Raw genomic sequence first — 26,358 nt, forward strand, 5'->3', positions numbered from 1 at the left:
GTATGTGCATACACGGTGTGTGTGTGTGTTATTGTGTCAGTAGTCTATTTGTGTATATTGTGTGTGTTATTGTGTGTGGTCTATGTGTATATTGTGTTATTGTGTGTGTGGTCTATGTGTATATTGTGTGTGTGTTACTGTGTGTGGTCTATGTCTATATTGTGTGTGTTTTATTGTGTGTGTGGTCTATGTGTATATTGTGTGTGTGTTACTGTGTGTGTGGTCTATGTGTATATTGTGTATATTATTGTGTGTGGTCTATGTGTATATTGTGTGTGTGTTATTGTGTGTGTGGTCTATGTGTATATTGTGTGTGTGTTACTGTGTGTGGTCTATGTGTATATTGTGTGTGTGTTATTGTGTGTGTGGTCTATGTGTATATTGTGTGTGTTATTGTGGGTGTGGTCTATGTGTATATTGTGTGTGTGTTATTGTGTGTGTAGTGTATGTGTATATTGTGTGTGTTATTGTGTGTGTTATTGTGTGTGTGGTCTATGTGTATATTGTGTGTGTTATTGTGTGTGTGGTCTATGTGTATATTGTGTGTGTTATTGTGTGTGTGGTCTATGTGTATATTGTGTGTGTTATTGTGGGTGTGGTCTATGTGTATATTGTGTGTGTGTTATTGTGTGTGTAGTGTATGTGTATATTGTGTGCGTTATTGTGTGTGTTATTGTGTGTGTGGTCTATGTGTATATTGTGTGTGTTATTGTGGGTGTGGTCTATGTGTATATTGTGTGTGTTATTGTGTGTGTGGTCTATGTGTATATTGTGTGTGTTATTGTGGGTGTGGTCTATGTGTATATTGTGTGTGTGTTATTGTGTGTGTAGTGTATGTGTATATTGTGTGCGTTATTGTGTGTGTTATTGTGTGTGTGGTCTATGTGTATATTGTGTGTGTTATTGTGGGTGTGGTCTATGTGTATATTGTGTGTGTTATTGTGTGTGTAGTGTATGTGGGGAGCGGTAGTGTAGTGGTTAGCGCGCTGCACTACGAACTTGGCGACCCGGGTTCGATTCCCGCTCACGGCAAACACCAGTGACGATTATCTGAACCGCTTCTGGGCCTCCCCTAGGTCGACTCAGCCTCAAATGAGTACCTGGTGCGGTGTGTAAACATCGCCGCTAGGGAGACAAAGGCGGTCGGGCGTGGTGCTGGCCACCCACCCCCTCGTGTACTGTTCCGGCCTTCATAGGTGCTCGCTAACAGCACTTGCCCCTACAGTCTGTTAAGGCTATACGGGGGATCTTTGTCTTTTATCTTTGTAGTGTATGTGTATATTGTGTGTGTTACTGTGTGTATTACTGTGTGTGTGGTCTATGTGTATATTGTGTGTGTGGTCTATGTGTATATTGTGTATGTTATTGTGTGTGTGGTCTATGTGTATATTGTGTGTATGTCATTGTGTGTGTGGGCTATGTGTATATTGTGTATATTATTGTGTGTGTGATCTATGTGTATATTGTGTGTATGTTATTGTGTGTGTGGGCTATGTGTATTTTGTGTGTATGTATTGTGTGTGTGGTCTATGTGTATATTGTGTGTGTTATTGTGTGTGTGGTCTATGTGTATATTGTGTGTGTTATTGTGTGTGGTCTATGTGTATTTTGTGTGTGTTATTGTGTGTGTGGCCTATGTGTATATTGTGTGTATGTCATTGTGTGTGTGGGCTATGTGTATATTGTGTGTGTTATTGTGTGTGGTCTATGTGTATATTGTGTGTGTGTGTGTTATTGTGTGTGTGGGCTATGTGTATATTGTGTGTATGTCATTGTGTGTGTGGGCTATGTGTATATTGTGTATGTTATTGTGTGTGTGGTCTATGTGTATATTGTGTGTATGTATTGTGTGTGTGGTCTATGTGTATATTGTGTGTGTTATTGTGTGTGGTCTATGTGTATATTGTGTGCATGTATTGTGTGTGTGGTCTATGTGTGTATATTATCCTAAACCTTTGTACAGTCAGAGCAGTTAGCGCGCTTCGCTTCGAACCCGGCTACTCGAGTTTGATTCCCGCTCACGGCCAACGCCGGTGACGATAATTATCTGAATCAGTCATGGGCCTCCCCAAGGTCGACTCAGCGTCCAACGAGCACCTGGTGCGGTGTGTAAACATCGCTACTGGGAAGACAAAGGCGGCCGGGCGTGGTGCCGTTCAACTTATCCAATCATGTGCCGTGCCGGCCTTCATAGGTGCTCGCTAACAGCACTTGTTTCAAAAGTCTGTTTCGGTTATACGGGGGACAGAAAATAAAAATAATAAAGTAAAATTTTATTTTCATTTTAATTTATGATTAAAATTTTCTTATCTACGTGACTTTACCGAAAGAACCAAGAATACGAATTCCTGCAGTCACGAAAGTTTTAAGTCAAAATTGAGTCTTATTATTATTGTTTGTATAAATATGATCACCTTGTCGGGTGGTGGAGGGGTTGACGACAAGCATTCGGCAGAAATCCACCGTCACGTGGGCCTTAAACAAATACGAACTCAATTGGGATGATTTCCGCTCGTTGTGTAGTATTATTATTATTGTTGTTATTGCTATCGGCTGTTTATCTCAATACCTGCCCAATGATTAAAGCAACACCTCCATTGGCTGCGTACGGTGCTAAAGAAGTTCAACATACATTTACCTTATTAAGGAATGAGTGGAGTTGTATGTCATTAAGTTTACTTCTCGGTAAAGGCTTTCAATCCAAAGAACGGCAGAATATCATCATGTTTTATTGGATAGATTTATTTGAAACATCGATGCTAAATTAATAACCCGTAAATAAATTAAAACACCAAGGAACCGCGTTGACAGTTACCCAGGCTAACGTTAATCACACATTTGCCACTAACCACCTACAGTATTTATAACGGTAAATTATGGAGATACACAGAGGTACATGCTGTGTTCGGGCCGATGTTTCGTTCAACGCACCTTCTTCAAAGGACAGACAGATGGTAGGGTAGGGAAGCACCGCAGAATGACGTGGACTTAAAATCCAATCAATATCTGTGCACTCTCTGAAAGAAAGGGCCTGTTGGCCAAAACGTCGGCCAACCCGTCTATGTGTAGTTGCTGTGTAAAGGAGCGTTGCTGAGGCTCACGGTGTGCTGGCGATTTGCTCGGTGGGGTCTGAATGTGAACAGGGCGCACAGGAAATGCGTTGTCAGCTACTCGGTACGACGCACACTCAACGCCGAGCGTTTCGCAGCCAGTGTGAACATTCAGAATTGATATTTGTGGGCTTCGGCCAGTGCACTGGGCGCCACGATGGCTAGGAGTTGTTAACTACCTCGCCCGGTATACAGGAGGTCGTGGGTTCGATCCCGACCCTGACGCCTGCTGCTGTATATTTGGAGTTTGCGTGTCTCTCTCATCATCACGGTGGCTAGGAGATGTTAACTACCTCGCCTGGTCTACAGGAGGTCGTGGGTTCGATTCCGAACCCAGACGCCTGCTGCTGTATATTTGGAGTTTGCGTTTCTCTCTCGCTCCTCATAGTCGCGTGGATTTTTCTCGGGGTCCTCCGGTTTTTTTGCTCCACATCTGGAATCAACATCACGCGTTTAGAGTCTTTTGGCTGTTATAAACTTCCTCGTTATAAGCCACTTCGTTGTGCTATCATTGTGATAACCAGGTCGATCTTGATTTGAAGCTTGCGTGACTGCAGGTATCCATACTTTCTGGTTCTTTCGGTAAAGTCACGTGAATAGAAAAAATAATCACAGAAAACACGGCGTTTCGGCCGCTTGTGTTGCGACCGAGACGTCGTGTTTTCTTTGATTATGTTTTCTACCTCCGTGACTTTACCGAAAGAACCAGAGAGTGTAGCCAGGTCGCTTCTGAAAAAAGAGCTGCATAGCTCAGTGGGCCTTACCTGGTAAAAAAAAACAACCCGTCGTTAAAGTTTTCGTTTTAATAAAGTGGCCCAAATGTGCGCGGTTGGCATCCTGATTGCTTGCGCCTCACGCGACTATAGCTGTGAGTGTTCTTTATAGGGCTGTGTCGGGTGGCGGAGGGTTATAACGACACGCTCCACATTTACCAGATCATTGTACGTGGCGGAGGTGGTGATGGTGGCTCAACCACCGCCCCCCCCCCAAATATAAATAAATAAATAATCGTCCAACTCATCGTTTCAATCTCAGCTTCAAGTGGACATCAATCACCGGGCTTATTAGAGGCGGGGGTGGGGTGGTGCGGTGTGGTGTGCTGTGAATGGTGTGTGGTGGCCTGGGGTTGTGTGGTGTGGGGTGGTGTGGGTTGGTGTGGTGTAGTGTGGGGTGGTGTAGTGTGGGTGGTGTGGGGTGGTGAGTGGGGTGGCCTGGGTTGGTGTGGTGTAGTGTGGTGTAGTGTAGTATGGTGTGTGGGGCTGGTGTGGGGTGGTGTGGGGTGGTGTGGGGTGGTGTGGGGTGGTGTAGTGTGGTGTAGTGTGGTGTGGCGTGGTGTGTGGGGGTGATGTAGTGTGGGGTGGTGTGGGGGTGGTGTGGGGTGGTGTGGGTTGGTGTAGTGTGGTGTAGTGTGGGTTGGTGTAGTGTGGTGTAGTGTGGGTTGGTGTAGTGTGGTGTAGTGTGGGTTGGTGTAGTGTGTGGTGTAGTGTGGGTTGGTGTAGTGTGGTGAAGTGTGGGTTGGTGTAGTGTAGTGTGATGTGGTGTGTTGTGGTGTAGTGTGGTGTAGTGTGGTGTAGTGTGATGTGGTGTAGTGTGGTGTGGGTGGTGTAGTGTGGTGTAGTGTGATGTGGTGTAGTGTGGTGTAGTGTGGTGTGGGTGGTGTAGTGTGGTGTAGTGTGATGTGGTGTAGTGTGGTGTGGGTGGTGTAGTGTGGTGTAGTGTGATGTGGTGTAGTGTGGTGTGGGTGGTGTAGTGTGGTGTAGTGTGATGTGGTGTAGTGTGGTGTCGGTGGTGTAATGTGATGTGGTGTAGTGTGGTGTGGGTGGTGTAGTGTAGTGTGGTGTAGTGTAGTGTGGGTGGTGTAGTGTAGTGTGGTGTAGTGTAGTGTGGTGTAGTGTGGTGTAGTGTGATGTGGTGTGGTGTAGTGTAGTGTGGTGTGGGTGGTGTAGTGTGGTGTAGTGTGGTGTAGTGTGGTGTAGTGTGATGTGGTGTAGTGTAGTGTGGTGTAGTGTGTTGTAGTGTGGTGTAGTGTGGTGTAGTGTGGTGTAGTGTAGTGTGGTGTAGTGTGGTGTAGTGTGATGTGGTGTAGTGTAGTGTAGTGTGATGTGGTGTAGTGTAGTGTGGGGTAGTGTGGTGTAGTGTGGTGTGTGGTGTAGTGTGTTGTAGTGTGGGGTGGGTGGTGGTGGTGAGTCAGGAGGCGCTGCCTCTGAGTGCGTCTGACAGCGGCGCGGCCTTCCCCTCCCGTCTCCTCTCGCACGGAGGCCGCTCGCGACGACACTGACGGATGATGATGGTGTCACGTCAATGACAATCAAAGGCAATTCATTAAGGACTAATTATTATCACTGTATAATAATTATTATTTACACTTACACGCGCAAGAAATATGGTGATCCGTGTTCAGTCTCGCCGTGTGTAAAAATTGCGGTTTGCAAGGGATGGGCGAGGAGGAGGTGGAGGAGTTTGCGCCATGCTTAGAGGACGCGCTCACTCCGCTCCCAGCAGCAGCAGCAGCCAGGTTCTATCCACTGCTAGATGAAGGTCTCTTGCGATGCTCCGCTGTCATCTCGCTCGTGTGCACGAGGCTGATCCCTCATCGCTCCATCTCCGCCGCGTCTCCTGCCACCTCGCTGCGCTGCTGCTGCTCCATCATCAGCCGTGCGCATCCAGACCCATCGTGCTCTCACTCCTAAACGATTTACTAAGTCAGGTTCACACAGACGTGTCCTCGCTTTTACAATGTTGACTTTCCGACTTGATAATTGTAAAATAATGATTTATGTGCAATGAATTTGCCGAAACGTCGCTTATATTATATATATGTTTTGCTTTTACGGCCAATTACGGTGTTATTGACAAATGCGTTGAGTGTTGTTGTTCATTGTACTGTACGTGTGCACCACTACCGACTCAGCAGTAACACGGTTGGCTGCGTACGGTGCGAAAGAAGTTCAACATACGTACACGAGTTGTTTAGCTTCAAATGTAGACGACAGGGTTAGGCCACGTTATAATCTGCGAAGCGTTGTGTCGTTACGACCCTCCACCACCCAACACAAATGAAGCTCCGCCGTTGGTGAGTTGAACTGCAGTCCTCACACACAGCCACGCGTGTATCTATACAATCCCCTCGCTCCACGCCATACATGCGAATAGTGCAACCTATTTCTATCCAAAATGCGCTACGTTATGCGGCTTGAATTCACTCTGCATGCGGCTATGCCGTCGGACGTGGGACAACAATGTGTACTGTGTGTGTGTGCGCACTGTGTGTACTGTGTGTGTAATGTGTGTACTGTGTATACTGCGTGTGTACTGTGTATGTAATGTGTGTGTAATGTGTGTACAGTGTGTGTACTGTGTTTACTGCGTGTATACTGCGTGTGTACTGTGTGTATACTGTGTATACTGCGTGTGTACTGTGTGTACTGTGTGTACTGCGTGTGTACGGTGTGTACTGTGTGTGTACTATGTGTACTGTGTGTGTACTGCTTGTGTAATGTGTGTACTGTGTATACTGCGTGTGTACTGTGTGTGTACTATGTGTACTATGTGCACTGTGTGTGTATTGTGTGTACTGCGTGTGTACTGTGTGTGTAATGTGTGTACTATGTGTACTGTGTGTGTAATGTGTGTGTACTGTGTGTGTACAATGTGTGTAATGTGTGTACTGCGTGTGTACTGTGTGTACTGTGCGCGCTACTCGGCAGGCAGATGTCTCCTCGTGCGTTTTCGCTTCGTGCACCCTTTTTTGGAACGCATCTACCACCACCACCACCACGACTACTACCGCGTAGAGCGAGGGGGGCACCCGTGGTTGCTAAGTTACATTGCGATAAATTGGTACTCCAAACTTGTGTACTTTCGTGACGGTTGAATTGGTTTGTCTGTGTCGGGTGGCGGAGGGTCTTAACGACACGACTTTTGGCCAGATCATTACGTGGCCGAACCCAAACATCTATTGCGAATAACAATAACAATATTAAAGTAGCTCGGATCACCTGCATGATAGGTCTTTACTAATTTGGGATCACGCGTATGTGTATAATCCTCACTCAGACAGGACATCGATGGCATTGTGTCTTACCATGCCGGCCTTCATAGGTGCTACTCGCTAACAGCACTTGCCCCACAAGTCTGTTAAGGCTACACGAGGGGTCTTTGTGCATGCTCGTGATGATGTACCATATAGAACAGTCTATATACACAGACATATATATGTTTATGTCCGTCCAAAAGTATATGTGAGTTTAATATATGTGTATATGTATATGTTTGTGCGTATATGTTTAGTGGGGAGCGGTAGTGTAGCGATTAGCCCGCTGCGCTATGAACCTGGCGACCTGGGTTCGATTCCCGCTCACGGCCAACACCAGTGACGATTATCTGAACCGGTCCCGGGCATCCCCTAGGTCGACTCAGCCTCAAACGAGTACCTGGTGCGATGTGTAAACATCGCCACTCGGGAGACAAAGGCGGCCGGACGTCGTGTTGGCCACTCACCCCCTCGTGTACCGTGCGTAACAACACTTGCTCCTACAGTCTGCTCGGACTATATGGCTGATCTTTGTCTCTGTATGTATGTTTATTAAAATATGCGTGCACGTTTGTCGTGCACGTTTTTTTTTAAGGAACGAAACCGGAGGAGGATTTCTCCAACAATTTGTCTGCTGTCCGCCTGATGATGCCGGTTGTAATTCCGAGCGAAACGTCGTACTTGCATTGTTAATGTTGTGGATTTGCTCTCCAACACACCGGTTAGTGCTGTACTAGTAACGAATTGGCATGTTCTGTTTACGTGACAAACCTTACTAATTTGGCTGTGTCGGGTGGTGGCGGGTTTAACGACACATTTATATATTTACGCGAGCTAACCCAACAAAAAAACCTTGATGGATGATATTGGTCGCTAAAGCCAACGGCGCATTAAACTGATGTTTTTCGTATGTGTACAAGTGAATGTGTGTCCGTGTACTTGCGTGTGTATGAGTATATCCAATGTGAGTACTGTATTTTACTATACTGTATATGTGTGAGTGCACGTGGACCGCCTTAATAGGTGCTCGCTAACAACACTTGCCCAACAGTTTGTCAAAGGCTACACGGGGGATCTTTGTGTTTGTGTGTGTGTGTCTACACGGGTAAATGTGGGGAGTGGTAGCGTAGCGGTTAGCGCTTTGCACGACGAACCTGGTGACCCGAGATGAGACTCCCCTAGGTCGACTCGGCCTCAAATAAGTTCCTGGTACGGTGTGTAAACATCGCCACTGGGGAGACAAAGGCGGCCGGGCGTGGTGTTGGCCACCTACCCCCAAGTGTGCCGTTCCGGCCTTACATAGGTTCTTGCTAACCGCACTTGCCCCAACAGTCTATTAGAGGCTGTACGGAGGGGGGTCTTTGCCTTTATTAACGTGTGCAGTCTATTACAGCCGGCCTGTTTATTTAATTTACACTGCTAATGCACTACTGGATGAAACGGCTCCACACATCACCGCTTGACCATACATCACCACGCGAGCGTAAAGGGGGAGTGGGGTGAGCAGGACCGGTTCAGATTCCACTTGCCACTGATGGTAGCCGCTGCCGGGAGTCGAGCTCTCACAGTTGCCGTGTTCAGCAGAGCGCGGTGCTGGCAACCACTGCACCACCGCTCCTCCGCACGCATTGGCGTATAGTCGCGTATGCGCGTAAGAGCAAGCGTGGATATATGATAATATAGCAATGATAATTATGCAACAATGCATCGATGCGCGTCAATTCCATAAACGAAGTTTTGGTATCACGAACTTTGGATGTATTACCATTATTTTACAGAGAAAGCTAAAGAGAAAGAAAAAAAGAATACTCTGAAATAAATAACGAGACCAACGAAATCCGGCACCAGATCAATTTCGTGTGTTCTCTATGTTTATTTTATATTTCAGTTTTTTTCTTTTAATACTGTACGGCATATAATATAGTTATTTTCAACATGAATTGTCTTTGTTTACAATATAAATGGTAACTTACGAAGTGTTTTATAGTATGAAACGGTAATGTAGGAAGGCTGGGAACGCATCCTCGTAGTACGAATGTTAAACGCTGTTTCATATACGATGTTTCGATATACGAACGAAGCTCCGGGGGACCCATCTACGTCTAGTTTGTTGTCCTTCCCCGCACCTCCGATTACCTCCGATTACCACGGTTGGCTACGTACGGTGCAAAAGAAGTCCAGCATACGTCCATACATCTACTTCGTATATGGAGGTACAACTGTAATTATGATAATCATTATTAACAATGCAGGAGAGTCCAAGCACTCCCTTTCAGGAGGGTCCTGCCACATTGGGTTGGTTTAAAAAAAATGTATGGACATGTGGGGAAGAAACCTGAGGGTCCGCATAAAACGCCACGCGTGCGAGAGGGCAACGCTCTATCCCCGTACAGGTGGAACAGATGGAGATGAGCCCACGCTTTGCTGTACTGCCTTCTGGCGAGACAGGGTAATAGGGCTCCTCCTCGACGCCGACGGGAAGGGAGATGTCACAACCATCTGCGTGTCATCCACCAACCCTCGCTGCTGTTTCCACAGTGCTGGGCTACAGGCAGCCACGTGCAGCGAACACGCGGGTGCACAGCGTGCACTGTGCACACGCGTGTGCGTTTGTCCGTCTGCGCATGAGCGTGTGTGCGTTGTGGGGAGCGGTGGCGCAGTGATTAGTGCACTGCGTTGCGAACCCAACGGCCACAGTTCGACTCACGACCAACAACAGCGGTGGATATTTAAACCGGTCCTGGGCCTTCCCTCGGTCGACTCACCCTTGAAATGAGTACCCAGCGCATTGTGTCAACATTAGCATGGGGGAGACAAAGGCGGCCGGGCGTGGTACTGGCAACCCACCCCATCGTGTGCCGTCCCAGCCTTCAAAGCTGCTCGCGAACAGCACTTGACCCAACAGCTTGTTAAGTCTATACAGGGGATCTTTGCCTTTCTACAGTATTATGAGTACAGACGGGTCGTTAAAAAATCGGGATTATATTTATTTACGTAACCTATAACCGCATGAAAAAACCGTATGGAAACCGGTTACCGGATTGCCATCACATATCGAAACGTCTAGCAATAAACATGATGCGTTTAGCTGCTGGGGGTGGGAGCCTCTTCAATCCTCCCCCCCACCACCACCACAGGTGTAAGTCGGTCGGTAGGTGGTGGGGAAAAGAGTGGGCACGCCCACCTCTTCCAAAACGTCTGGGCAGCGTGGAAGAGTAGGCAGAAGGCTCACTCTAGAGCTGCCTCTAAGCGGAGGCGCTTCGATCAGTGGGTTAGTGAACATCTCTGAAATAATGGACATCTGTCAAAAGAGATTCATGGCTAATCGGATTCCTCCAATATAAATTAATATTCTGATTCTCTTCCTTCAGATTTCGATTGTGAGTGAGCGAACAAGCAAGGCAATTGCATGGCTGCGCCTTTATCCTTTAGCCGAGGAACGATAGCAGATGTGAGACGCGCTACCACGCCGTGCCGATCGGCGCGTTCGTCGATAGAATTCAACTGAAAAAACGGTTACTGATTCATGACTCTCCGGAACCGGTAACCGATTATTTAAACGGTTACCGGTTTTACCGGCTATCGTTGAACAAACCCTAGCGTACGAGCGAGTGCATGCAAACACGCACGCACGTGTGGTCTGTAAGCGTACCCCGTGGAGTTCGTGTGTGTGTGTGCACGTCTCTGTCATGATGTGTGTGGTGCAGGGGTTCGCGCGCCGCGCTACGAACCCGATTCCTGCTCACGATCAACACCTGCAGTGATGATCATCTGAACCGGTCCTGAGCCCCCGCTAGGTCGACTCGGCCTCAATGAGTACCTGGTGCGGTGTGTCGTAAACATCGCCAGACGGGAGACAAAGGCGGCTGGGTTTGGTGTTGGCCACTCACCCCCTTGTAGGCGCTCGCTAACAGTACTTGTCCCAACAGTCTGTTAAGGCTATATGAGTATCCGTGTGTCAATCAATGTGTGTATATTTCAATGTGTATATATGTATATGTCTAAGTGAGTATATGTGTGTGTGTACGTCTAAGTGACTATATGTGTGTTTATGAGTGAGTATATGTGAGTGTGTGTATATGAGTATATGTGAAAGTGTGCATATGAGTATATGTGAGTGTGTGTATATGAGTATATATGTGTGTATGTTTGTGTGTGTATATGTGAGTATGTGTGTATATACCGATGTCATATACTGTACGAGCTATGGGCAGCGAAATTCGCCATCTATTTATTGGCTTTAGCGTCACACGCTTCGACAAAGCACCTGCAAATTAAGTCACCAACAAGATTTCCTATTGTAATTCAGAACACACACACACATATTTAAAACGCCCACTTACAAATGCTCGTAGGCTTATCGTCTCAAGCGACACGTTAAAATTACTTCCTGTCGCATATTCCTCGTGCCTCATTATAACGAAAGGCGTCACTATTTGCGCCACGATTCAGGTGTCTGCACTCTGCATCACTCAGTCACCCGCTCGCCCGCGTCTCTCTGCTGGCTGCGTGATTGAGTTATTTGTCCACGCGCCTTTAGATCTGGGGGGAATGTAAGGCGATAGCGTGCGAGGGGAGCGGTGGCGCAATGGTTAACGCACTGCACTACGAACACGAGGCACCCGAGTTCAATTCCCGCTCGCTGACAAATAACAGCGGCGAGTATTTGAACGGGTCCTGTCGGGGCTCCCCGTAGGTCTACTCGGCCTTAAAAACGAGTACCCGTTGCGACGTGTAAACATACGCAGCGGAGAGACAAAGGCGGCCGGGCGTGGTGTACCGTGCCTTCATAGGTGCTCGCTAACGGCACTTGCCCCGACAGTCTGTTGAAAAGGCTACACGGGGGAACTTTGTCTTTGCGAAGGGAGGTAACGTTTCTATGACATCACGACACGTAAATATAAATGCCGAGAATATTAATATGCGGGACAATATTAACCACAGCAGAGGTTATTATTATTATTATTATATTGCTATCACGGGTATTTGTGGCTCCTCCTCGCGCTACGAGTCGTCCTCTCTCTCTCTCCCCCTCCGAGATTGAGCGACTACTGTGTTGCGTTACAAATTGACATATTTATAATTTTTATATATATATAAGCCTCATATCAATTCATTACAACTATCTAAACAATGTTAAAACTCTTCTTGGTTCTTTCGGTAAAGTCACGTAGAAGGGAAGTAATAAAATAATACAAATACATTTATTATTTTTTATTATTTTATTACTTCCCTTCTACGTGACTTTACCGAAAGAACCAAGAAGATGAATCTCTGCAGTCACGAAAGCTTTAAATCGAAATGTTAAAACTATTAAACATTTTTATTTTAGCAGATAATGCCCACGGAGATGTGTAGCTCTTTTTCAGAAGCGACCTGGCTAAAAATAATAGCCCAGCGAAGTGGCTCATTACGTGGAAATGTATAGTAGCAGCCAAATATTCTAAACGCGTGATGTTGATTCTAAATGTGGAGGGGAAAACCGGAGAACCCGGAGAAAAATCCACGCGACCACGGGGAGATCGAACATGCAAACTCCAAATATACAGCAGGCATCGGGATTGAACCCTCGACTTCCTGCATACCAGGTGAGGCAGATTTAATCTCGCCACCGTGTCGTCTGATGTATCAACTTAATAGAAATACATGGGTATGCGATGCAAAAACAAGAGACTCGGTATACACGTGGGTCTGACTGGGAACATTCGAGGGACCACAAGACGCCAGGGGAAGACAGCGAATAAAGTCCCAGAAGCAATTTAAACAACTGGGAAACAACTGGGAGGAGAGAATCCGATGCAGAGTTTCTGAGTGAACATCACGCACAGAGCTGAATGGAAGGAAGGCCACGATCGCTGACGTCTTGATAAAGGACACGGCTCATGGAGAGATAGAGACTAACATTGCCCATCGACTAACATTACCCATAGACTAACATTGCCTATAGACTAACACAATCTTTATTTTGACTGGATGAATCCAATGAGCGATGGAGCTCTTTCTCATAGATTTTCAGTAAGGGCGGGTCAGCAAGTTTCAACAACAATACTAAAAGAAGCATTGCCCATCGACTAACATTGCCCATAGACTAACAGTTCCCATAGACTAACATTGCGCATGGACTAACAGTTCCAAAAGTCTAACTTTGCCCATAGACTAACATTTCCCATAGACTAACATTACCCATAGACTGACATTATCCATAGACTATCATTGCCCATAGACTAACATTGCCCATAGACTTACATCATCCATAGACTAACATTGCGAATAGACTAACATTGCCCATAGACTAACATTGCCCATAGACTAACATTACCCATAGACTGACATTATCCATATACTAACATTGCCCATAGACTAACATTACCCATCGACTAGCATTGCCCATCGACTGGTATTGCCCACTAACTTAGTCAAGAGTGAGATACACGAACTACCCGAGATGTAACCGAGAGCACAGTTATTGCAGTCCCAAGCAAAGGCAGTGAGCTGGCCAGGAGGACGATGGAACAACGCGCATCACGAACAATGGGGGGCACGCGCCGCAGCGATTAGCCAATCAGGTGGCGAGACATAAACACGTGTGCACCTCGTGCCTCGGGGGCAACGGTTGAAGGCATCGATAATTGCTTTGGTTCTTTGTTTACGTTATATCTGTTAATTATTTTCAGTTACAATATACTTTTTGAGTGGTCCTGGCCACTCGTAAGATTTCTCGTAAATTTATGAAAGGCCTACGCGTTTCTGCGGCAGTCTGGAACGTTCTTCATTCCAATATTAGGAAGCCACCGGAGCTATTCACTTTAAAATCATTTAGATTGACACTCATTTCTTTAGAACTGATTTTTGTGTTGAGTTTGTTGTTCTTCTCAACTCACTTTAGATCATGCATGTCAACTCACTGTACAATCATGTACCTCAACTCACTTTAGATCATGCATGTCAACTTACGGGCTATGAAGACGGTCCACTGCCTAAAACGTCACGCGTGACATTATCCATTTTAAAGCCACAGCAGTTTTGACGTATGCCTTTTTTGTGTGTTTGGTTAATCGCGCTTAGTCACCAGCTGTCCACGCAGCAGCATCACCAATACATCAATGATTGTTATAATAGTCATTGTCATCATCACGATCCATGGACAGATAGCCCGTAGGTGTAAACTGCACATTGTCGTCTTTTGTTTCCACTTTGGTGCCATCCATTTAGTACGTACGCAAAAATATATCAAAACTTGACCCCTCCCCCCCTCCCTGAACGCATGTGTACTTTTTACACCCCCCACCTGCGTACGTCCGCCTGACGCACCCCCCCCCCCCGAATCCTATAGAATGGCCGATATTTAATCCAACGCAGAAACGATCAAGGATTCATAATATTGTAGTGGATTCAACTCAGTCGCAGACGTACTCTTTGGAGGCAACACATTTATTGATACCAACACAAAGGGGTAACTGCCCCTTTACCAGATAACAACCTATGGTGGTGGACCACCAGGCTAACTACACGAATTACACTGGTAGTAGCTACAATGGACAGGACCCCGGCTTGGGTCCAGGTCCACGTGTTGGTGACTCTTCTCCGACGTAGAACTTAGATCTTAAAGATGACAACAGCAAGGCTGAACCCCGGTCCCTCTGGGGACCCGGCTTATATCCTCACGGATCGTGGCTGGCCCCGCCCTTGGCCACGACCACCTTCTCGAATCCTCTATCAGGATCTCGCCCGAACGTGACCACCCCTAGCCCTCACTTGGGGCCCCTGTGTAGACTTTACGCGCCACGTGCCTTCCAGGGTCAAGCAGAGTGCCATGGCCTACATTAACCCCATTTATGGCCGGCACCCTCACAACCCCTCCTATAGGGGACAACACTGCACACCGAGCGTGGTGCCACTCAGCACTCTATCAGCGCTCACTGAGCCCCTCTAGAGCTGGTACTACACCCACATGTACAGGGTGTCCGCGATGTCAATACATCGCACGCCGTGCATTCTCTAGGGCCGGCACCACACAGTGACATCCACGATGTCACTACATCACCCCCCCCCCCCCTTCGTAGCATTCAGCTGTCCCGGCTGTCAACTCCCCCTTAAAACGATCCAAGTGAGTAAAAGTGACTAACACGCTATGTGTGCCTCAACAATAACAATTACCAATTAAATACCCAAGCCCACCTATACAATATATACACTACACATGCACATTAACAATGTATACACTACACATGTACATTAACAATGTATACACTACACATGTACATTAACAATGTATACACTACTTACAAATGTACATTAACAATGGGGAAAAGGGTGTAAGTACAGAACAACAACACGAGAAAAAAATGCAGTAGACCACGAACGCTCAGAATCCCCTCCATCACCAACATGTCCCACCCTCACCGTGTAACAACACTGGCAAGCACAATCAAGGCTAGGTTTAGCCAATAGCCGGTATGGCCTACCGAGTGCGACAACCAATTCACGGTGTGGGAGTGTGTGTGCATGGGGATCACGAAAACCGAAGAGTTTTTGATCGAGTCCTTGTGGCCGGGCCTCCAGGGGAGGTGGGCTCGCTCTCCCTGGAGGTCCCGGGGGGAATATGCAAATATCCTGTCGAACCCGGCTCCTCACGAAGAGCAGTAGGCATGGTTGACGGGTTCTCCTCTCCCAAATCCAGTAGAGACGGCACAGGCGGCGGCTCGGGGGGCATCAGGCATGCGGCACCTGAGGACGGGATCACACGACTCTGCTGAGGACCAACCTTAGTGGGCACACACCTCAGCTCGCCGGACACATCTGACACTCGTCCCCTGCAGTGTAGAGTTGGAATGAACTCGTGCGGAGTGATGGAAGTCTTGAGCCATGAGGGATGTACAAACCAACTCCGCTGCCCCAAGCGGATCTGGACACACTGTGGTCGAACGACTCGAATCACATCAACCGGCCCTCTCCAGGGTTTGAACAATTTGGGCGACGTATCCACCGTTACCTGCGGACAGTGCAACAAGGCTATGTCTCCAGGCGCCCACTCATGTGCAGAAGCAACGGAAACCCCTCAGCCGCTCATTGGCCAATTGGCGCGAACTGGAATTTACCTTGGAAGCTTCCCACGCTTCGGAAAGCTTTTGAAGGGTGAAGCGCAGGGAGTCAGAAATTTTAGATTTCGCCTTGTTGAGCACGGCTTGTAACTGAACATCAATCTGGGAGTAGTGTTCTCTTCCGTACATAATAAAAAACGGTGAGTAGCCGGTGGACGCATGAGGGGCCATCCTATATGCAGATAGGACTCCGGGAATATGCAAATCTCAGTCGAGTTGGGACTCGCTGACTTGATGGCTCAACATGGAGGTTAGAGTCCTGCGCGGCCGCTCAACCATGCCATCCGTCTGCGGGTGGTACGGTGACGTGCGTACTTTCTTTGTTCCCAACAAACCGCACACCTCTCGCAACAATTTTGAAGAATTTTTTTTGCCCTGATCGGTCAGAAGACGTTCGGGAGCACCCTTGTCCATTACGTAGCCATTGAGGAATGCCTCAGTGATTGTCGCTGCCGACTGGTTAGGGAGCGGCCAGGCCGACAGGCCATCGTGAAAAATACTCGACTCCCACTAGCAAGTACTTATTCCCACGATGGGTAGTGGGAAACGGACCAAGTATGTCCAGAGCAACTAGTTCAATTATCGATTGCAATGGTGGACAACAGGGTTTTGCCGGCGGCTTCCGCCGCGCGCACTGCACACACCACTGCAACAAATTAGCGACATCCTCAGCCATGCCAGGCCAGAAGAAGTCCAACTTAAGTGTGGCCAACATCTTGTGCACACCCAGGTGCAACAGGCGCTCGTGTACTGCCCAAATGACCTTGCCCTGCAGGGCAGTGGGCACAACAATGTTATAACGGTGCAACCCTCCATCCCAATGCATGAGCAATCCGACTCTAAGAATGGCAGAGGCATAACCCTGTCGATCCTCGCCCCCATCAGTCTTTCTGACACGGCATCGCAATTTAAGCAGGGAAGCGTCCTCAACCTGGAGGCGCCCCCATTCTTCGTGGTCCCACCCAATGACGGTGTCACGCGCCACCGGAACCTCGGCCACCTCAGATGTTACAACCTCGGCCAACGCCGCAAGGGGCGAGGGCTTGTTGGGCGGCTTACAGCGCCCAGAGCCCGAAAAGCACGCGCACCCGCCGCTCATTGGAAATCGCGACAGGGCGTCAGCGTTCGTGTGATGGGAGCCTTTGCGATAGGTAACCTTAAAGGAGTAGTCCTGGAGGACCTCCAACCAATGTGAAAGTTGTCCAGACGGCTGATCAACACGCAGTGCGTCCTGTAGCGCTGCGTAGTCAGGGCGTACCTCAAAGTGTCTACTATATACATAGGGGCGATACTGTTGTACGAAAACCAAAATAGCTAACAGTTCCTGGCGTGTGACACAATACCGTTGTTTGGCCGGAGACATCACTCTGCTTCCGTATGCGACAACACTATCGATGCCATTGGCAACTTGGGACAGGACAGCTCCAATTCCGGTGTTATTAGCGTCTGTTTCAAGGATGAACGGCAAGGAAAAGTCGAGGTAGCGGAAGGGAGGGGCGTTCACCAAGCACAAATGGAATTTATGACCCTTTGCCGTCAAGGCGTGGAGAGGTTCAGCGATGGTGGTGAACCTGGCGACAAAATGGCTGTAATAGGATGCGAATCCTATGAAACTACGCACCTCCCCCAGCGACGTGGGGGTCGGCCAAGTTCGAAAACACGCGGTTTGGTCTGGGTCAGTCGCAGTACCTGATTCACTTACTATGTGGCCAAGATATCGAACCGATTTCTGGAGGAATTGACACTTCTGTGGCTTAAATTTCAGGTTGGCCGCACGCATTTTGAGAAAGACAGCACATAGCCATTCCAGGTGTTCGTCAAACGTACGGCTGAAAACGATAACATTGTTGAGATATTACAAGCATGAGTCCCACTGGAGACCAGCCAGAATCAGTTCCATTAATCGTTGGAACATAGCCGGCGCGGAATGAAGACCCATCGGAAGCCAATTAAATTCGAACAAGTCTTGTGGTGTACGAAAATCTGTTTTGGGCTTATGGGCTTCATCTAGCGGCAACTGCCAGAACCCGGATAGGAGATCAAGAGTGGAAAAGAACCGTGCTCCTGCTAGAGCATCCAGTGAGTCATCCATTCGCGAGGTAGAGGGTACGCATCAGCGACAGAGACCTTATTAAGCTTACGGAAGTCAACACAAAAGCGCAAGCTACCATCGTGCTTTTTAACAAGTACATTTGGGGCTCCCCATGGGCTGGTGGATGGTGAAATAATGTCCGAGGCTAACATTTCGTCAACCGCCAGCCGAACGTGTTGTTTTTCTGTAGGGCTCAACCGGTAGGGATTCTGCCGGATGGGAGCGGCATCACACGTATCAATGTGATGACTCAAAAGCGTAGTGCGGCAGATATTAAATATCCCTTTGCTACAAACATCCGGCTGGTACTACACCCACATGTGCGTGATGTTCGCGATGTAAGTACATCGCACGCTGTGCCTCTCCAGGGCCGGCACCACACAGTGACATCCGTGATGTCACTACAATATTAACGTGTTTAAGCAAACAGATAGTCCACCGCCAGATTATCTAACTCATTTGAAGGCCAATGTAGACAAATTATAATTATCGAAGCTTCACCCCTCCCCCCTGCTTCCTATGCATACGTGCATTGTCAGTAGACCCCCATACGCAAGCGTACGCATTTGGGTTAACCCCCCGCCCCTCCATGCGTACGTACTAAATGGATGGCCCCTGTCCTCTCTCTCTTGTAGTGCCAATCTGCTCAAGTAGTGGCATCATCTTTCTGGCACCAATCTCTTTATGTCGTCGTCAAGCTCTTCTCTGTAAGGTCTTCCTCTATTTCTGGTTCCTTCCATTGTTCCCTACCACACACTTTTTATAATCCTGTTGTTGTCCATACTACATAGTGCCAGTTTCCTTCTAATCACTGCCGTCATCATCACCAGGTTCTTTGGGTCCGTCTACAATAGTTATTGTAGTTATTGTTACGTGGCAATGGGAGCATCAGAGTGCAGCCTTGTTAACTGTGGAATGCGGCTGAGTACCACGGTGGCGAGATGTTGACTACCTTGCGTGGTATGCAGGAGGTCGTGGGTTCGATCTCGACCTTGATGCCTGCTGTCGATTTGTAGTTTGTATGTTTTTCCTTCTGGCTTTTCTCTCCACATTTAGAATCATTATCACGCGTTTAGACTATCTGGCTGCTATGAATTGGCACGCGATAAGCCACTTCGTTGCGCTATTATTTGTGACCAGGTCGCTTTGAAAAAGAGCCAAACAGCTCAGTGGGCCTTCACTGGTGATAAAAAAAGGTTATTTTTTGTTTAGTTCAAGTTCAAGTTCATTTATTAGGTATAGCCCTGTGAGCCATTCGGCTCTTGAATCGGGTGCAACCGCAACAAACAAAAAACAAAACATGAAGAAGAAAACATCTTAAAGTGACTATATGCAAACAGAAAATCCAAGAAAAGACAGCAACATATTGCAGAAAAAGCACCATACACCAACACTGTGTGCAAAAATCCCAGTGGGATGCAAGTCAAACAACAACCACAAGACAACTTAGATTAAGGCCATCAGTCTAACTCTGTACTACAACAAACAAACATGGCCAAACCAAAAAAACTTTTCGAAAATCACCAAAATAAAGCCATAAAAGCAATGAAACAGTGGTCATAGTAACTGTGACCGAATTTTCACAATAAACGACGTAAACAACATGTACTACCAAACTCTGCAGCCACAGCTGGCTGCATGAGTCACTCACACAACGCACGCAGGGTTGAGCGTCACCACCAACTGTCGTGAAAGTCGTGTGAGGCTGCTCTCCTACTCTCTCCTACTCTCTGACCGCGTGTGGAGTTGCTCTCCTACTCCCTTACATATGACGGGCAGATCTCTGATTGGTGATTTTGTCGGGTGTCTGATATTATTATAGAGATGCCTCGGTGGCGAGATGTTTACTACCTCGCCTGGCATGCAGGATATTGTGGGTTCGATTCTGATCCTAACGCCTGATGTATATTTGGAGGTGGCATGTTCTTTCTCTCTCCCCGTGGTCGCGTGGATTTTTCTTCGGGTCCTTCAAATTTTCCCTCCACGTTTAGAATCAACATATATTCAGAGCAGTGTTCTTCATTGCAAGGCCCGCAGGCCACTGGCGGTCCCTGGTGGCCTATAATGCGACAACACCTCCCCATCGTCATCGTGCTGCTGTCAAACCCCCAATGGATTAAAACGTGTGGCGGCCCTCACATTGGTGTCTTATCAACGAAAGTGGTCACCCTCTTAAAATTCGTGAAGAGCACTGTCCTAGAGTATTTGGCTGCTATGCATTTCCACGTGATGATAACCTACTTCGTTTCGTTATCATTTATGGCCAGTTGCGCTTCTGAAAAAAGAGTTACATAGCTCTGTGGGGCCTTATCTGATCAAATAAAAATTGTGTAGTTCGTTTTAGTTGCATTGTACTACAGTGCCCTGTGTCCCCCTCGACAGGGCCTTCAGCTAAGGATGCCACCACCATCCACGCGCTCTCCATCCACGTCAAGTCGCAGAGGCACTGCGAGCAGGAGGCGTTCGGCAAGGTGAAGCTGAGAGACGGCGTCGAGCAGACGAGGGACGCAGCCGACTTGTCCACGATGCCGGCCGAGCTTCCCCTTGCCCTCAGCCAGACGCCGCGGGCCCACCCCGGGCGCGCCAAGCCGTACGGCCACACTGCCGGGGCAGGGGCCGCATTCCCCAAGCACAGCGGCGACAAGCGCGGACAGGGCGCGCCGCCAGAACTCCTCGGTGGCGTGAACCAGGAGGAGGAGGAGGAGATGGCAAGGAAGGGATGCGAGCTGGCCAAGGAGGAGCGCGACCCCTACGCGGTGGAGGCGGCCGCAGCCGCGTCACTGGACGCGGACGAGGCGGAGGAGGGCGAGGCGAAGTGCGCCAAGGAGCGGGACGAGGGCCACGCGCTGTCGGCCGGCAGCGACGGAGAGGAAGGGCTCATGAAGCGCAAGCAGCGGCGCTACCGGACCACATTCACGAGCTACCAGCTCGAGGAGCTGGAGCGCGCCTTCCAGAAGACGCACTACCCCGACGTGTTCACCAGGTACGGTGGGGCTCACCGTGCCGTTGTTTGGCAGAGCAATGTCTCGCCTGGTATACAGGAGCACGTGGGTTTGATCCTGACCCTGACGCCTGCTGTATATTTGTAGTTTGCTTGTCTCTCTCTCCCCATAGTTGCATGGATTTTTTTCCGGATCCTCCGGTTTTCCCTCCACATTTAGAATCGACGTGCGTTTAGAGTATTTGGCTGCCATACATTTCCTACGTCATAAGCCACTTTGTTGAGCCATCATGTATGGTCAGGTCGCTTCTGAAAAAGAGCTACACAGCTCGGTGGGCCTTACCTGGTAAAATAGAAATAGTTTGTAGTTTAGATATGGTGTGGTGTCCCCCCCCTCCCTTGCCTGGCTCCTGCTTCGTCCTTCTGGCCCACGTGGCTTTCTGTTGACGCGTGATGCGCAGCGAGCGCGCTATCACACGCTGAGTAGCAAACGAACTGAGCAAGGCAGTGGCGGTCGAGCAGTGGCGTCGAATCATCAAACTTGCCACGCCTGGTCACAGCTATTGCCTTATAGCCAGATGGCATACGTTATAATATCGCACTCATTACACACAAAGTGCTTGCTACAAATTAACCTTAATACCTTGCTGATCTCGTCAAGGAGCATAAACCATCACGTGAACTCCGGTCATCCTCGCAGCAGTGGCTTTTGGCTGGCCATCGAACGAAGATGGTCACCGCATCGCGTACTTTCAGATGCGCTTCTGCGCTCTTCCGATGTTAGGAAGCCACTGGAGCTATGCACTTTTAAATCATCATTTCGATTTCTTGAGAACTGATTTTTGTGTTTAGTTTCTTGTCCTTCTCCGCACCTCCGATTAGCACGGTTGGCTACATACGGTGTGAAAAAAGTTAAACATACAGATACATACATCTGGTTTGCTGACGTTTTGGGCCGGGGCCGTCCTTAAGAGCAGAGAAGTTGCGTTTTTGTAGTATTAAACGTGAGTGTTATTGTTGATGACTATACGGTAGTTTGTACGCACAGCGTTGTTGAAGCAAATTCGCGTAGGTTTCCGTTTAATCAATGAATGTTGATTTTGTTACATGTGTAGTGAGTCCAACTGAGTCGCAGAAGTTTCTCTTTAGAGGCAACACATTTATTGTAACATCAAGACGTTAACACAAAGGGGTAACTGCCCCTTCACCAGATACAGCCTAGGGTGGTGACCACCCAGCGAACTACTCTATACGTAGGAGTTACAGCTACGAAGGGTCAGACCCTCACTCGGGTACCCGACCACGTGTTGATGCCTCGTAGGACATAGAGCTTCCAGCTTGTAGACGTGGAGCTTCCAGCTTGTAGACGTAGAGCTTCCAGCTTGTAGACGTAGAGCTTCCAGCTTGTAGAATGCAGCGACCCCGGTCCCTCTCAGGGACCCACATTATATCCTCCCGGGTCGGGGCCACTCCACTCTCAGCCCCGCCCGCCTTCGAACGTTCTAGCTCTTTCTCGATCCCCCTCGATAGCTCCCCCTGGAAACGTGATCACCCCCTAGCCCCCCCACCTGGGGCCTTCTCTGTGGACACTCCCGATCACGTGTCTACGGGGTCAACCAGAGTGCCATGGCCCAGCGCAACCCTGCCCCTGGGCCGACACTTTCCCACTCCCCCTTGTGGGAGCCCGCACTACATGCTATGTGTGGTGCCCTCGCTATCCCAGCGCACACCAAGCCCCGCTAGGGCTGGTTCTACACCCGCCTACGGGGTGTACACGATGATGGTGCATCGCACGCCGTGCTGTGCTAGAGCCGGCCTCACATAGCAACTCATTCAGTGCTGTCTGCGATGTAGGAACAATGCACGCTATGGCCCTAACAGGCCGGCACCATACAGTGACATCCCCGATGTCACTACATCACCCCCCCCCCTCTTCATAGCATTCAGCCGTCCCGGCTGCAACTCCCCCCTCCAAACACATTTTTTTTTTAAATGCAAGAAAAACATAGTGTGCCTCAACAATAACAGAACAAAAATAAATACCCCAACTGACAGCGTGGGAGCGTGTGTGCAAGGGGATCACGAAAACGAGACTTTGAGCGAGTGTGTGATGCTGGGCCCCCATGGGAGGTGGGCTCGCTCACCCTGGAGGTCCCGGGGGGAATTATTTAATTATACACAGTGTTCTGTTCTCGCGCATGGTGGTAGCAGCAATACTTTCAGAAGCTTGATGCCAATATCGAGGTCTGCTGCTCAACCCCCACAAGAGGGGCTTCAGGAGGTGGAGTTGGTGTCGTTTTGCTGTTCCTCTCCCACCTTCGTTGAAGGAGCGCAGACCACAGTGTATTTGCTATATGGTCCACTATCGGGAAGTACCCGGCGTTGCCCGACCCACACACACAAACATATGGATCCACACACACACATGGACGTACACACACACATCGACTCAGACTCACATATAGATCGACGCACACTCACAAATTGATTTACACAAATCGACTCACACACACACATGGACTTCCACACACGCACATGGACTTACACACACACATCGACTTACACACACACCTTGCCTTACACACACAAACACATCGACTTACACACACACATACATCGACCAACACACACATATCGACTTACACACACACACACAGAGCGACTCACACACACACACATGGACCCACGCACACACATCGACTTACACACACATATCGACTCACACACGCACATAAAGCCACACATACATCCACTTACACGCAGACATATCGCCGTACACACACACAGCGACTCACACACACACATAGACTGACACACACACATGGACTTACACACACACACATGGACTTACACCCACACACATGGACGAACACACACACATCGACTTACACACATACATGGACTTAGATGCACACATTATTATTAATTGTTAAATATTAGTTGTCTACACACACCACGCATACACATTGACTAACACACACACATCGAATCACGCACACACACAGCCACTTGCACACACACACATCGACTTACACACACGCACGGACGTACACACACACCCATCGATACACACACAAACACATTGACTTACACACACACACATCTACTGATACACACACATATCGACTGACGCACACACACATCGACTTGCACACACACACATCGACTTATACACACACATATGGACGTACACACACACATCGACTCACACACACACGTACAAAGACTCACACATACATCGACCTACACACATCGACCCACACACAAACACATCGACTTACACACACACACATCGACTTACAAACGCACATGGACTCACGCAGACACACATTGCGACGTACACATACACACACATCGACTGACACACATGGACCCACACACACGGACCCACACACACAGACACATCGACTAACACACACAAACACATTGACTTAAACACGCACATACATAGACTCACACGCACATGGAACTATGCACACACATATGGACTTACACACACACACACGCACACATGGACATACACACGCACACTCTAACTTTTATATAGACTAAAGTTTGTAAATAATAGTTTTCTATGTACGTGACTTTAGCGAAATAAGTAAGGGAGAGGGGAAATGTACACGTGTATAATAAGTAAGTAATTAGGAGCGACCACGAGGGTGTTCCGCCATTTTGGTGCAAACATTTTCCGCGAGCAAGAGCGGCAAATAAATGAAAGTCAACGAATACAAGATGAACCTAACCTACCTGTAACTATGCGTAGATGGGCACCAATCAAGCGTCATTGACAAAACGTCACTGATCAACCCCCGTACTGAGGGGCCAAGTGTAAATATGATTGAATTAAGACGTAATAGCATTGAGTATATTTATTGGTTTGCCCCTGTGCAGCAAGTGATATTACGTGGCTGGTTATGCCTCAAGAGTACAGAAAAAAGGCTATTCTTCCGCTCAAACCCGGTTTTTATGAGCATGACAGTGATATTTATAAATGTACCGATTTTCAAAGAGAAAACGTGTGCATTAGTGTGATAGACTCACGTAAAGACGTGGTCGCTAAAGCAAAGATAGTGGTAGTCGGGGAGAAAAAGCGTGCTACTTAGGGTAAAACATTGCTCAATCCCTGTCATTAAATGAAACCTATGAAAGGCAATTTGTAATGAGTAAACAGTCCTGGTAATACAAGTCTGGAGGGAGCTGTACATCTGTGTGTGTTACCTTACGCAGTGTCCGCACGAAAGATAATTCCCCCCTCCGCCCCACCGAACGCGTGTCAGTTGGTAGGGCCCCCCCCCACCGAACGCGTGTCAGTTGGGACGGTCGAGCACTTGCTAGCTAATACATAAAAAAATAAAAACACCACTAAATCGCTAATCAAACTACTTTAAAAGTGACGGATGCGAAATCGGAATAGCGCTGGCTCAGCGCGGGACTTATGGCGTGGTACCTGGATACTTGTTTTAAACGTGAACCCCACGGTTTGCAAGCCAAATACTTCGCAAGTTTCGGCCACACACAGACACACAGACAGACAGACAAAAAATGTATTTTATAGGTAAGGGGCCGTCCATAAATGATGACGTCACACACCTAGGGGGGGTGTCAGACATTTGTGACGATGTGATGACGAAGGGGGGGGGGGGGTGAGAAATGTGACGTCACATCAAAATGCGCAACTTTAAATAAACATAGACAACACGTTTTACTGAATTAAATAGACTTTTTAATAAATGTTTTATCCTACAACATCAGAGTGCAGCGGCACATTAAATACGCACTACTATGACAATAGTTTAAAGCGATTTGAAGCATGTTTTATATTTTTTTGGGGGGGGGGAAGCTTTGTGACGTCATATTTGAGGGGTGGGGGGTCTGACTTTTTGCGACGCCGTGTGACGAGGAGGGGGGGGGGTCAAAAATCGTCCAAAATCGCGTGACGTCATTTACGGACTGCCCCTTAGCCGAGTGGCTTCACAACTCGATGCAAGAAAAATGACACGCGCCGAGTGATCCGGGAGGAGTGGGGGGTGGTGGGGGGGGGCAGGGGGGTAGGGGGGGGGCTCCTCCGTACATCTGGGGCT

The 26,358-nt window shown here is 48.2% G+C and overlaps 1 protein-coding gene across 1 annotated transcript in view; it reads left to right on the forward strand.

Annotated features, from left to right (window-relative positions):
* LOC144732520 (uncharacterized) overlaps positions 1 to 26,358 on the forward strand; it is a 57,096-nt gene that overhangs the window by 3,306 nt on the left and 27,432 nt on the right. Inside the window, exons 2-3 of the mRNA XM_078613927.1 lie at positions 17,250 to 17,371; positions 20,697 to 21,319. Coding sequence (XP_078470053.1) covers positions 17,250 to 17,371; positions 20,697 to 21,319 — 745 coding nt within the window. The remainder of the gene's footprint in view (positions 1 to 17,249; positions 17,372 to 20,696; positions 21,320 to 26,358) is intronic.

This window comes from Lampetra planeri, chromosome 43 (genome assembly GCF_965212315.1).
Source record: "Lampetra planeri chromosome 43, kcLamPlan1.2.h2, whole genome shotgun sequence".
NCBI lineage: Eukaryota > Metazoa > Chordata > Hyperoartia > Petromyzontiformes > Petromyzontidae > Lampetra > Lampetra planeri.